Source organism: Phycodurus eques, chromosome 11 (genome assembly GCF_024500275.1).
Source record: "Phycodurus eques isolate BA_2022a chromosome 11, UOR_Pequ_1.1, whole genome shotgun sequence".
Lineage (NCBI taxonomy): Eukaryota > Metazoa > Chordata > Actinopteri > Syngnathiformes > Syngnathidae > Phycodurus > Phycodurus eques.
Window position 1 is genome coordinate 4046095 of NC_084535.1, and position 13232 is coordinate 4059326.

General features: G+C 42.5%; 1 protein-coding gene across 1 annotated transcript in view; it reads left to right on the forward strand.

Moving 5' to 3' along the window:
• The window catches only part of LOC133409989 (potassium voltage-gated channel subfamily KQT member 2-like), a 57251-nt gene that overhangs the window by 28659 nt on the left and 15360 nt on the right, over nt 1–13232 (forward strand). The window contains exons 2-8 of the mRNA XM_061690661.1: nt 5292–5382; nt 6594–6720; nt 8075–8250; nt 8660–8785; nt 9076–9186; nt 9300–9395; nt 10469–10557. Of these exons, the coding sequence (XP_061546645.1) occupies nt 5292–5382; nt 6594–6720; nt 8075–8250; nt 8660–8785; nt 9076–9186; nt 9300–9395; nt 10469–10557 (816 nt within the window). The remainder of the gene's footprint in view (nt 1–5291; nt 5383–6593; nt 6721–8074; nt 8251–8659; nt 8786–9075; nt 9187–9299; nt 9396–10468; nt 10558–13232) is intronic.

The following is a 13232-nucleotide window of genomic DNA, read 5'->3' on the forward strand; positions in this document are numbered from 1 at the left end:
TGAACTCTACTGGATTTAAAAAAAAAAAACAACAACTTTGAGCCACTGTAATATTTTGCACTACTTGAACATTTAATTCCGTGATTCTTTTACATACCACTAGCGGGAGCCCACTTGCCACTGCTTGTACATGCACCACACTTTGAATCTTAATTATTCATCTTCATGAATAACTTGACATGACGTTTTGAACGCTTCGTATGAAGTCTTTCCAGAAGAGCGGAAGCTGTTATAGACGACTCCACATTTTGCTCGCTTCCTGCGTAGACTAAACGCTTCCCTTTTTTTTCTGGACGTCGTATCCGTGTGGTTTATGTATCCAGTTGAACTGGACGCAATCACGGAAAATGTTCTTGAATGACTCTGGTCTCGTGGTGTAAAACAAGCTGGCTTACACGCTCTCTTTTGCCGTGTTTGTGTGTCTTGCCAAGGGAACTTTAAACTGTGTATAACCCAGACACCGCCGCGTTGACCGCGACTGCTGATCCTGTCCAGACCGCCGTCCTCAGACTCTCTGTGTCTGTTTGTGCGTGTGTCTGTGTGTGTATGAGATGAAATACAGCAGCAGCCAGCAGCAGTAGTAGTAAGCCAGACACAAGAGTCACTAATATTCCATTACGTAGTGCTCTTTTCTTGTTTTTCTTTTTTTTCATCCACTCCGCAGATTAGCACCAGAGACGAAAGCTCATGATTTCAATTGACTTTATATTGCAGGAATGAAAAGCGTCCCTTGTTGTTGTACACATTAGAGAGAAGTGAGCTTTTAGCTTGGCTTTGTTTGTTTAGTTAGGGGAAACACCACAATGTGTTGCGCTAAACAAAAAGTGTGAAAATTACGTCCTCGTTAGAGTGGCTGGTGAGATGGAGTCCATCCCAGCTGAGACGCGGAGTTCACCCTTGATTGGTTGCGAGCCAATCTCAGGGAACCTTTCGACAAACGAGCGCGCGAAACAATGCAATTCTGGATAAATCAATCAAATACTCATCAATATGAGTTTAATTAGAAGCACTGTTATTATCTTTTGGGCAGCGCCATGGTTAACTTGTGAGCTTGGTTTTTGCTTCACACGATGCAGTTGACAGGACTTAAACATGTATTCATTGTGCTTATGAGAGGAGCTACTCGGAGGAGAGGCAGGATACACCCTGGATTGGTCGCCAGGAGCCAAGATTTTAACACATCGCTCTATGCTATTTAATCTTTGTCGTATACAGCAGAGCAGCATTACAGTCAGCTTTACAGTCGAGAGGTTGTAGATTGGAATCTTGGCTCATTTCTTCGTGGAGTTTGCATGTTACCCCCCGCGTTTGCTTGGGTTGAAAAAAAAAAAAAAAAAAAGCAATTCATGCAGTGTGATATTTGCTTGAACTACGACACAAAGATGCATGCATGAATCATCTGTCCTCAATTATTTGGACGTGAGAGTGTCAAGATGGAGTTAATAAAAGCAGCTGATTTGCGAGCGGAGCATCTCGCATGCTCACACAATCTTTGTAACAGATGTCGTGCGTGAGCGTGTTATGACGCCTTCCGTCATAAAGCCATATGTCAAACGCACTCACAAGACACGCAACCGTTTGATTGGCTGTCATGTTTCTGTTACCGTGCCATCAGCCAACCAGGACTGGAGGCAATCAACATCACTGATGAAAACCTTCCCACATATCCATTTTTCCATACTTTTGGAATGTTAGTTAGTTTCCCGTTCATCAAAGTAATTGAAGATGAAAATAAAATTAACAACCATAACAAAATGAACAAAAATGAAGAAACTGTAAACCAAGATAACAAAACGTAAACCAATAAATGACTAATAAATAATAACGATGAAATGAATAAAAATGGCGGCACGGTGGACGATTGGTTAGAGCGTCTGTCTCACAGTTTTGAGGACCGGGGTTCAATCCCCGGCCCCGCCTGTGTGGAGTTTGCATGTTCTCCCCGTGCCTGCGTGGGTTTTCTCCGGGTACTCCGAAAACATGCGTGCTAGGTTAATTGACAATTCTAAATTGCCCGTAGGTGTGAATGTGAGTGCAATTGTTGTTTGTTTCTATGTGACCTGCGATTGGCTGGCAATCGCAGGTCACATAGTGAGGATAAGCGGCTCAGAAAATGGATGGATGAATGGGTGGATGAATAAAAATGAAAACATGAGCCAAGATGACGAGTCAATAAAAACGGCGAAACAACCAGGAAACATGAACCAAGATAACAAAAAGTAAATAAAGATGTAAAATGAAGACAATGTGAACAAAGATAAAATAAGATAAATAAAGATGTAAAATGATAACCAAAGCGGAAGAAAACAAGACCATTCATCCATCCATTTTCAACACCGCTTATCCCAGTTAGGGTCACGGGACGCTGGAGCCTATCCCAGCTGATTTCGGGCGAAAAGCGGACTACACCCTGAACTGGTCGCCAGTCAGTCGCAGGGCACATATAGACACGGACAACCATTCGCACTCACATTCACACCGTCGCTGAGTGGGAACTGAACCCACCCTGCCCGCACCAAAGTCAGACGAGTGCACCACTCCACCATCAGTGACTCAAAACAGGACTAAAGATAACAAAAATAAAGAAAACATGAACAAAGATAACAAAAAGTAAACTTGTATAATGAAAAAAAATAAATGCAGATAACAGCAAGTAATCAAAGGTAAAGAAAACTAACAATGATTAAAAAAGTAAACCGCCATGAAGAAAACATGAACCAAGATAACAAATGGAAACAAAAATTAAGAAAAGTTGATAACAAAATTGTAAACAAAGATAAAGAAAACATGAAGGAAGATAAAAAGTATATCAAGATGAAGAAAACATGAAGATAAAAAGCAATGATAAAGAAAACATGAACAATGATAACAAAAAGAAAACAAAAATGAAGGCACCTTGACCAAAGATCAACAAAAAGGAAAGATGTACAAAGATCAACAAAAAGTCAGCGAAGATCAACAAAACATGAACAAAGATAACAATAAGTAAACTAACATGATGAAAATGTACCAAGTGAACAACAACTAAATAAAGGCGCATAATGATGACGAAAACATGAACCAAGATAGGACAAAGTACAAAAAGATGAGAAACAAATAATACAACCTCAACATAGATAACAAAAAGTAAAGAAAAATAACATCCACATTTTGTTTATTTTTTTGTCAACATTGTTCATGTTTTATTCATCATTGTTGACTGTTTGTGATCTTTGTTCATGTTTTCCTTATTTTTGTTTGCTTTTTTTATTGACGTTGTTCACGTATTCTTCATTATTCTCTTTTTGTTATCTTTGTTTGTTTTGTCTTCATCTTTAGTTTTGTGATTCTGCTTTCATGCTTTTTATTATCTAAACTGTTCATGTTCCTCACTTATTCATCTTGTTCGAACTTTGTTCAGCTGGGTAATGTTGCTTGTGTATTCTTTTTTCAGGTTTTTTATTTGTTTGTTTTGTGTATTTTCTTCATCTGTTGTCACCCTTTGTTCATATTTTTGCCATCTCCTCTTGAGTTGTTTGTAATTTTTTATCTTCTGTTCATATGTTTTCATCTTTTTATCCATTGCCCCTTTATTTACCTTTTGTTCATCCTTATTATCCTAAGTGCTTTCTGCTGCTTCCATTCAGCTCAAACTGTTGATCTCAGCATTAAATTCACTTAAAAGTCCAATTTTCTCTTGTAGTTGATGTGAGAAATTAGCCTTTTAATATTTGACCACATTTTCAAGTGATCTTTTTTTTAATTATGGTTCAAAGCAGGCACGGTGGCCGACCTGTTAGAGCGTCGGCCTCACAGTCCTGCGGACCGGAGTTCAATCCCAGGCCCTGCCTATGTGGAGTTTGTATGTTCTTCCCATGCCTGCGTGGGTTTTCTCCGGGCACTCCGGTTTCCTCCCACATCCCAAAAACATGCATGGTAGGTTCATTGAAGACTCTAAATTGCCCGTAGGTGTGAATGTGAGTGCGACTGGTTGTTTGTTTGTATGTGCCCTGCGATTGGCTGGCAACCAGTTCAGGGTGTACCCCGCCTCCTGCCCGATGATAGCTGGGATAAACTCCACCACGCCCGCGACCCGAGTGAGGAGAAGCGGCTCAGAAAATGGATGGATGGTTCAAAGCGAGTGGCTCATCTGGCACTGCTTTGTCTTCCTCCTCCTTCCTTGCATCTTTTTTTTAATTCTTTCTTTCCATTCGCTCGCTCTCCGCCGCCTTGATTGAAAAGCTCTGCATGCTTGGCACGCTCACACGGCGGCACATACGTACGCGTACGCTACACCGCGATGATAATGTGTGGAAAACGGTGACCTCTTGCATTCCTCATTTTCACACACACACACACACACACACACACACATACACGCACATGATTTATTGAGTGTGTAGGAAAGCTCTTAACACTCTTTACACCCTTACAAAGTGTTTTTCCTGCAGTCAAAGATGTGCGTGTGTCTCATCTAAATTAGATAAATGTGTGCACAGGGCTGGGGGCGAAATGGCCTTGAAATAAAATCTATTTTTTCTATTTTTCACAAAAATATGATTTCCAATTTTAATATTTTTTTTCCCCCCCTCACACCCTTAAAGAAAAATAAAATGACACTTGCATTACACACACCACACGCACGAATATTAAAAGATTCCCACACTTTGTGAAAATAATTCTACTCATGTTGTCTGTTTCTTGTCGGGAATTAAACTCGCTAGTTGCTTTTTGGAGAACCAGTCACAAGAGCGCTCTGAAGAGTCACAAAGTATTGCGATCAAATTGTAAGTAGACAGCACTGATTGTGCTTTTGTATACTACAATGGTTATTTAAAAGCAGACTTCCCTATGTTGCCGGCCGATTTAGAGTGTTTTTACTGATCTTTCCAGATTTATAGAATATTGTGTTCTGCGACAATATAAGCTCCTACCAAATGAAAGAGAAGACTCTCCTCCTCCTCCTCTCCTCTCCTCCCGCTGAAAAACACCCTTGACGAATATTTTCGTCGGTGGCAGTCAGCGGTTGGATTCCAGATGACGAACGTAAACGTGCACGGCAGCGAATGTTCTCATTTTGTATTTTTGCGTTTGACCGTGTGTCTCATTCAGCAAACGGCTGACTGTGACTCTCCTTGACCACATAGCAGGTCATTACAATACCTTCATTGCTCCATTTTATTTTTGTTGACTTTCCTCATGTGGCGCCGTATCTAGAGCTTGTGAGTATGCGCTTTGAACTACGGGAGGTGCAAAACAAAACTGTCTGAGCGAGAAACTTAAATTAAGCAATGGTGTGTTTGTCTCCCCAGATTCATCCTGGTGTTTGGATGCCTGGTCCTGTCCGTGTTTTCCACCATTCCTGCTCACCAGGAATTCTCCTCGCACTGTCTTCTCATTCTGGTAGGACACTCACACACACACACACACACATACACGCACACACACACACACACACGCAATTATCTGCAATTTAGTTGTGCGTGTGTGTGCATTCTTGACTGATGAACCATGCGTGGCTGAAAGGGTAAAGGTCTTTTGGTATCATTAGAAAGAGTTGCATTTTAAGCCGCAGGATAAATATCCCCTTTCACTTAATTGGCCGGGAAATTATTGTTTATTTACTACAAATAATGTAGCTTTGTTCATCTATCTCTGCCTCAACAATTAAATGTTCATCCAACAGATGGCAGAAGGCACAATCAAACTGTGTATCCACCTGTTGCCATTCATACAAGAGAATAAACTAATAGCTTTGTGTTCAACTAAACAGGCCCAGAAGTAAATTTGTTTTTTAATTGAGATGAGATCATCGATATTTAAGTGTAAAATAATAGGACCAGGCCGGACCGAAAATAGCAAAAATCAGCTGATAATTGACAATTGCATATGCTAACAAACAATGCAAAACGCCATTGTCATGCTAACGGTTAGCATCGGTAGTCGCAGTGTTATAACCCTTTAAGCAAAGGATATTCAAACACAAATGATGGCGCAACACATGTAGACAGATAGGCCTTCTTTATCCTCTCTGAGAAATGACTAATGTTACAGCAGCTCACTGAGTCACTTACAGTAATAGTAGAAGAAGTGCTATTCTTCTTCATTCGTGTCTGCATGACTGCATTATTGCAAGGTGAGCACACCAGAAGGAGCAGCACAATGATTTGGATTGCAGCATTAAGTCATGATGCACAAACTGTTCAAATCTTTTTATTCTATTTAATTGTTATTATTATATATTTTATGAAATACAATATTTGGAGTGCTATTTTTTCTTATTTAAAAACAAACAAAAAAATATTTCTTGGGGGGAGGCTGGAAATAGAGTAATAGCATTTCCATTCATTTCAACAGTAAAAGATGATTTGAGACACAAGTGTACATTACAAGTGTGGTCACGGGAAAAATGTAACTTAGTTTACCCCTCCATATACTTTTTGTGACGTTTTGGTGGGGTTGGGAAACACTGCTTTAAGGTATTGATGGACCAGCAAGAACATGTCTGTTTTCATGACGTAACTCTGAGAAGTGTTGTTGGTGTGCGTGTGTGTGTGTGTGTGTGTGTGTGTGTGTGTGTGTGCGTGTGCGTGTGTGTGTGCGTTCCTTTGTAGGAGTTTGTGATGATCGTTGTGTTTGGTCTGGAGTACATCATCCGAATATGGAGCGCCGGTTGCTGCTGTCGCTACCGAGGCTGGCAAGGACGCCTCCGCTTTGCCCGGAAGCCATTTTGTGTCATCGGTAAGACACAATGAGTGTGTGCGCGCGTGTGTGTGTGTGTGTGTGTGTGTGTACCTGCATGTACAGTATACCATTGTCCCTTTGTGTATACCTATAATGTTATTTTGTGTTAGTGTACCTTTATGCATTTGTGTGTGTATGTGTGTTACTTTGGGTACCTTTATGTGTGTACCAGTGTGCGTCTACCTCTGTCCCCGTGTGTTGTGTATCTCACATGTGTAAGTTTGTGCCCTTGTATATGCATCTACTCTTCTGTGTATAGACTTGCAAGTGTTTGTTTTTGTACCTGCAATGTTCTTGGATGTGTGTACCTTTATGCACTTGTATGTGGTGTACTTGTTTGTGAACCTGCATGTGTTTATCTGTGTATTTATCATGCCCTCGTGTGTGTGTGGACCTTTAATTTAATTTAATGGACCTGCTTGTGTCTGTGTTTGTAATATTTTTGTGTATGTAAAATACCTGTATGCCCTTGTGTGAGTGTATCTATATTCCTTTGTTTGTGTTTCTGCATGTGTCTACCTTCATGCATTTGTGTGTGTGTATACCTTTTGTATGTCTATTCCTTTGTGTGTGTACTTTCATGTCTGTGTATGCTTCTGATGTTCTTGATGTGAACCTTAATGTCTTTGTGTGTTTGGGTGTACCTTTATTCCCTTGAGTGTATACCTGTGTCTGTGTTTGTACTTTTTGTAATTTTCTTGTGTGTGCACCTTTATGCTCTTGTGTGTGTACCTGTGTGTGTCTTTGTGTGTACTTGTAATGTTCTTGTGTGTACCTTTATGCTCTTTTGAGTATATCTGTGTGTGCTGTTTGTGCCGCTATACCCTTGTGTGTGCACTTGGATGTGTCTATGTGTGTGCATTTATGCATTTTGTGTGTACCTCTATCCCCTATATGTTTGTGTGAACTTTTAATGTTCCTGTGTGTCTTTATACTTTTGTGTGTGTACCTGTGTCTGTACCTAGAATGTGCTTGTGTATCTTTATGAATTCGTGTGTATACCTATAATGTTCTTGCCTGTGTACTTATAATGCCCGTTTGTGTATAACTTTGTGTTTGTACCTGTAACCCCTTTTGCGTGTCACTGCATGTGTTTGTTTGTGTACTTTCTACATATACAGTATGCTTACGTATGTACCTTTTAATGCACTCGCGTGTGTACCACATTTGCGTGCATCTCAGCTGAATGGAACAAAATATCAATCAAGCCGTACACGCAGACCTCTGGAAGGCAATCCAGAAAGACAAAGACGAACATGTTGCGTTGACTCAACACCTCTGAAGGTGACACATTGTGTGGGGTTGACTCATGTGCATTTTCAAGCCACTGACCTCCCCCACCTCCCGCCAGACATCATCGTACTGATCGCCTCCGTCGCCGTGGTTTCCGCCGGCAGCCAGGGCAACATCTTCGCCGCCTCGGCCCTGCGCAGTCTCCGCTTCCTGCAGATCGTGCGCATGGTGCGGATGGACCGGCGGGGAGGCACCTGGAAGCTGCTGGGATCCGTCGTCTACGCGCACAGCAAAGTACGGGTTGTAGTGTAATTAGGCGACAGGGCAGTTAAGCAAGAACTCTGTGTATGTCTTCTCCTGGTTCTAGTCGGCACTCGAGCAACAGCATTCTGGACCACCTTGAGAGTTCTCAATTCAAATTCTAAGAGGATTTTTTTTCACTGTTGGAAGTTACAATTGTACAAAACATCTCGATAAGGTGAAGAATTTAATCAGAGCAGTTAAGCAAGTACCATGGGAACTGTGGATCTGGTTCTAGTGTGTCCTCGAGCAGCAGCACTTTGGCTAGTCTTTCGATACTCAATTAAAATAGAGTCCAATCTCTGCTTCCTAAAAACTGCTTCCTAAAAAGTGCAACTCTTTCCGAGCGTTGCACACCTATCAATTCGTTGTTTGCTGAGTGTGTATTTTGTTGTGTTGTTAGGAGCTGGTGACGGCATGGTACATCGGTTTCCTGGTGCTCATCTTCTCCTCCTTCCTGGTCTACCTGGTGGAGAAGGAGGAAAACAAGGACTTTTCCACCTATGCCGACGCTCTGTGGTGGGGCACGGTGAGAGAGAGCGAGCCGAACCCCCGACACACACGCACACAGACTCTTAACAGCACTGTTAGTGAGTGGGTTAATAGGTTGATTGGTTACTAAGTTGGTTAGTTTGTTAAGCTGTTAGTGAGTTGGTTAGTGGGATGGTTTTCAGCGACATCAGTGGCAGGTAGTGAAATCCGTTATGCCTCCGTTGCTCTCCAACATCAAATCCCACCCAGTAATCAGTAATGCATTAAACACACCTTGTGTCGTATAAAGTAGACCATTTAAGGACATGGTGACCTTTGAACTTCCAGATCACACTAACCACCATCGGCTACGGCGACAAGACGCCGCAGACTTGGACCGGGAGGCTTTTGTCCGCCGGCTTCGCTCTCCTGGGAATCTCCTTCTTTGCCTTGCCCGCTGTGAGACACGGGCACACACACACACACACACACACACACACACACACACACACAATGTACACGTTTTGTGTATATTGTTAGTTCAGCTCATTGTGTGTGTTTATTTCTTTTAGGGCATCCTGGGTTCAGGTTTTGCCCTGAAGGTACAGGAGCAACATCGGCAAAAGCACTTTGAAAAGAGACGGAATCCTGCAGCCAGCCTCATCCAGGTAACACTCACACACACACACACGCACACAAACGCACACACACACACACTGCACCCCCTTCTCTTGCAGCTTCTGAGGACCAGAAACCACCTTTTCATGTATTCCCTGCTGCGTGTGTGTGATGTCACACTGTGTGTTTTCACCTCCACTCATCCAATCAGTGTAGTTCTGCGCGTGGGCGTGTGTCTGATAATTAATGGCGTGAGCCGTTTCCATGGCGATCATGACCTGGACAGATGTACCTCAAGGCTGCAATGCGGCGTCACATCACACCATATGTTGCTGCTTCTTCTTCTTCTTCTCATGTTCCTCCTCCTCCTCCTTCTTCTCCTGCTCCTCTTCCTCCTCCTCTCCCTCCTCCTCCTCCTCCTCCTCCTTCTTCTTCTCCAGTAACTTGACAACAGTTCCACCTTCACAGGTGAAAGCAACCATGGGAGCAGGTTTAATTGTCCTGATTAAAATGTGATGATCTATGAATCACACCTCCACTTCACACACACACACCACACACCTCATCTCCATGTTGTGTTTTGGCTAGCGGGGGGCCGGCAACATTACCACCGCTGTAGCCTGTCCCATTCCAGCTGTCGCTTGGAAAGGGAGATGTTCGGTCCCATTGAGGGGCATTCAAATTAAGACGTCGGGTCTTAATTTGAATGCCACTCAATCAAGGTGATTGTCTACCAGCTGCGTTCGGAATCATTCAGCTCATTCCCTGCTAACTAATCACTACTGTCTAGAGATTTTAAGTGAACTACATAGGTATATATATATATATATATATAGATAGATAGATAGATAGATAGATAGATAGATAGATAGATAGATAGATAGATAGATAGATAGATAGATAGATAGATAGATATAAAAAAATCTGCGGGTGCCGAACCGCTAGTATGCAGGGCTCCACTGTATAGTAACTGGAGTACAGAATGAGGAAATGATTCAGAACACAACAATTCCCTTTTGCTTCACCACCTTTGTACCATTGCTCCCCCTTATGTCGTGTGTGTGTGTGTAAATGTGTATACATGTCACCCCCACCCCCCACCCCTCCCCCTCACCACCACCAGGCAGCTTGGCGTCTGTACTCCACTGACGGTGCCCGTCCCTACCTCCACGCCACCTGGCACCACTACCAAAGCGCCCTCCCCCCCCTCAGGCATGTATCCCCCTCACCCTCCACCACCGGCACAACCGCCTCTTTCTGACGAACACACACACACACACACTGCATCATCAGAGCCCCCCCCTCCTTCAAAAAACCCTAATAAGCTTTTTCTCTTTGTTCCTCCTCACTACTCCTCCATGATTTCCCCTCCCCCCCGCCCCCGACCCCTTGTTTACATTTGACCTGCCAATCACAACTCATCACCTCCTCTGCACGTAGTGTGTCTGGCGTAGTTACGCTGCCGATGAGAACTCGGTTTCCGTTGCAACCTGGACGCCTCATTTGAAGGCGTTGCATACCTGCAGCCCCGCAAAGTAGGTGGACCTTCCCCCAAACCCCAAGCCCCTCGCTTGCGGACTCAAACATGGCCGGGCCTCCATTTCCTTCTCCTCCTCCTCAATTATCTTTGTCATGTGGTGCACGTCAATCTCTTCACTCTTTACACTCAGGCATGCGCCGTTCTCGCACCCTCACTCCAGTCACAATTTAAGATGCACCCAGAGGTGGCAAAAGTACACACACTCTGTACTTATGTGGAAGTACAGATACATTGTACAGCTGCGAATAGTGAGGTGGATTTTTTCGCCGGTGGTTCCGAGTCGGAGGTCACTCGGGAGAACTCCGGCTTCCGTTGGGCAGGAATGAATGAAGACTTCGAGACACTTGGCGTTTGGGCTAATTTGTTTTATTGAACAAGCCATAGTGTTATAGAAGCTGCGTACAAAGCCAGGACAACGAAAAAGCCCATGAAAACCCCTGGATCTCAGTTTATCAAGGTTTAATTCTCTGGGGGTGGAATTAGCCCCTCCCTGGGTGCACCTGGAAGATGGTCGTTCCTCATGACCATATTTGGAACCACACCCGCCTGCTGGCGCCTCACAGTCTCGCTAAGCTCACACCCGGTACCCTTATCTTATAAGATGCAAAACAGTCCTCTTTGCAGACCGGGACGTTACTGTTACTGTCTGGGCGCAGAAGGAAAACCCTAATAAACGTACAAATGGTTGAAGGATGTCCTTTGATGATGTAGAACTACAAAGAAAAGATGGTTGGCTTGAATACAGATCTCCAAACATTTGGCCCTCTCAAAGGAACTCTGACTTCGGGACTATTGAAATATACTACAATAGCAAAAGTCCGCAAATAGTTGGAATTGTGTGAACAGTAGATGCCACAAAATGGTAAAGCACTTAAACCAGAGCAGATCAAAAAGCACCAAGGCCATGCATCTAGCATGTACACAATCATGCCCACAACCTATGTTATATAAATAACGGACAAACAAACCCCCTTCACCAATAGTATTAGCTAGCATTCCAGCTGAAATAACATGCTAGCACAAACTTAGGTGGCATCAAACACGGGGAAACAAATATGCGCACAAGCGCTTTAAACCAATGCTGTAAGTCAATCATAAATGTTAGCGAAATACAGGCAAATTGTAACAGCAAAGTACACTACACAGGCTATAAGTAGTAGATGCATTGGGAGAGAATCGGACATTTCACATGCAGACTGAAATACACTATGATTTATATAGTAGCAACCCAAAGACTGATGGCACCAAAAGTGATACTTACACTATATTGCTTTGGCTGAGCACACGAATAGCAAATAGATGAGATTTTCAGCAAATAATGTAGGATAGTCCCCCCCCCCCCCCCAAAAAAAAAATTATATAGGATAGTCCCCCCCCAAAAAAAAACAAATCAGGGAATGTTTGAATTAGGCAAAATACGCGGTTGTTCACTGTACTGATTCACTTTTTGTACATTTACTAGCCTTTTCATCTTGTTCGTGACCATTTTTGTCCACCTGCAGATATTATCTATAATTGTCAGACTTTAGTTTTTTGCTTTTTTTTTACTGCATAGTTTTTAACTAACAGTTCTTGTCATTAGTATAAAATACACAGTTTTAAATTTTTCCATTTTGCAAAATGAGCAGGTTGTAAAAAAAAAAAAAAAAAAACACCTTTTGGGCCAATTCTGGAGTACACTTTTGCTACAGCCAGGAGAGGCAACTTCACCTTCTTAAATCAAAATGTAATTCTTCTCCATGGTCAGCAGAGAGTATTTCCACTTCTTAAAATCAAAATTGCGTCATTCATTTGCACCATTGGAGTGCAGTAAGCCATTTAACGCCTTTTTCAAAAGCTAAGAATATTACATGCAATTGCTCCCTCGTCCAAAAATACATAACTGACTCCGAAAAAAATCTAATTAGCACGTAAAAATATCTGAAAAAGTACATCTTACTTTTATGTTTTTGTTTTTTGCCCCCCAGATAGAGTATTTTTGAACACCAGAAGCTTGTCGGTTCAAAACAACAACAAAAAAACAAAGTAAAGTACAGATACTTGAAAAATCTACTGAGGTAGCGTAGCAAACTTTATTACTTCCCACCACCGGTGAGTTAGCGAATGTTGAATCGCGACTTGTATGGGGTTCACTGTACTGCACTTATCGGATAAGATATCCTCCGCACTTTATCAAATCAAATCAAATGTGTGCTTATGACGAGCCAAGCACAACACACTTCAAGCCAGATTTTTTGTTTTTATTTTTTTTACTTTGTGTGGTTGTCGTATTAGCCAGTAAATGTTCCACATTCAGCTCCTTATACCTCGCATTATCTTCTTTCTTGTGCATGGCTACAGCTTGCAT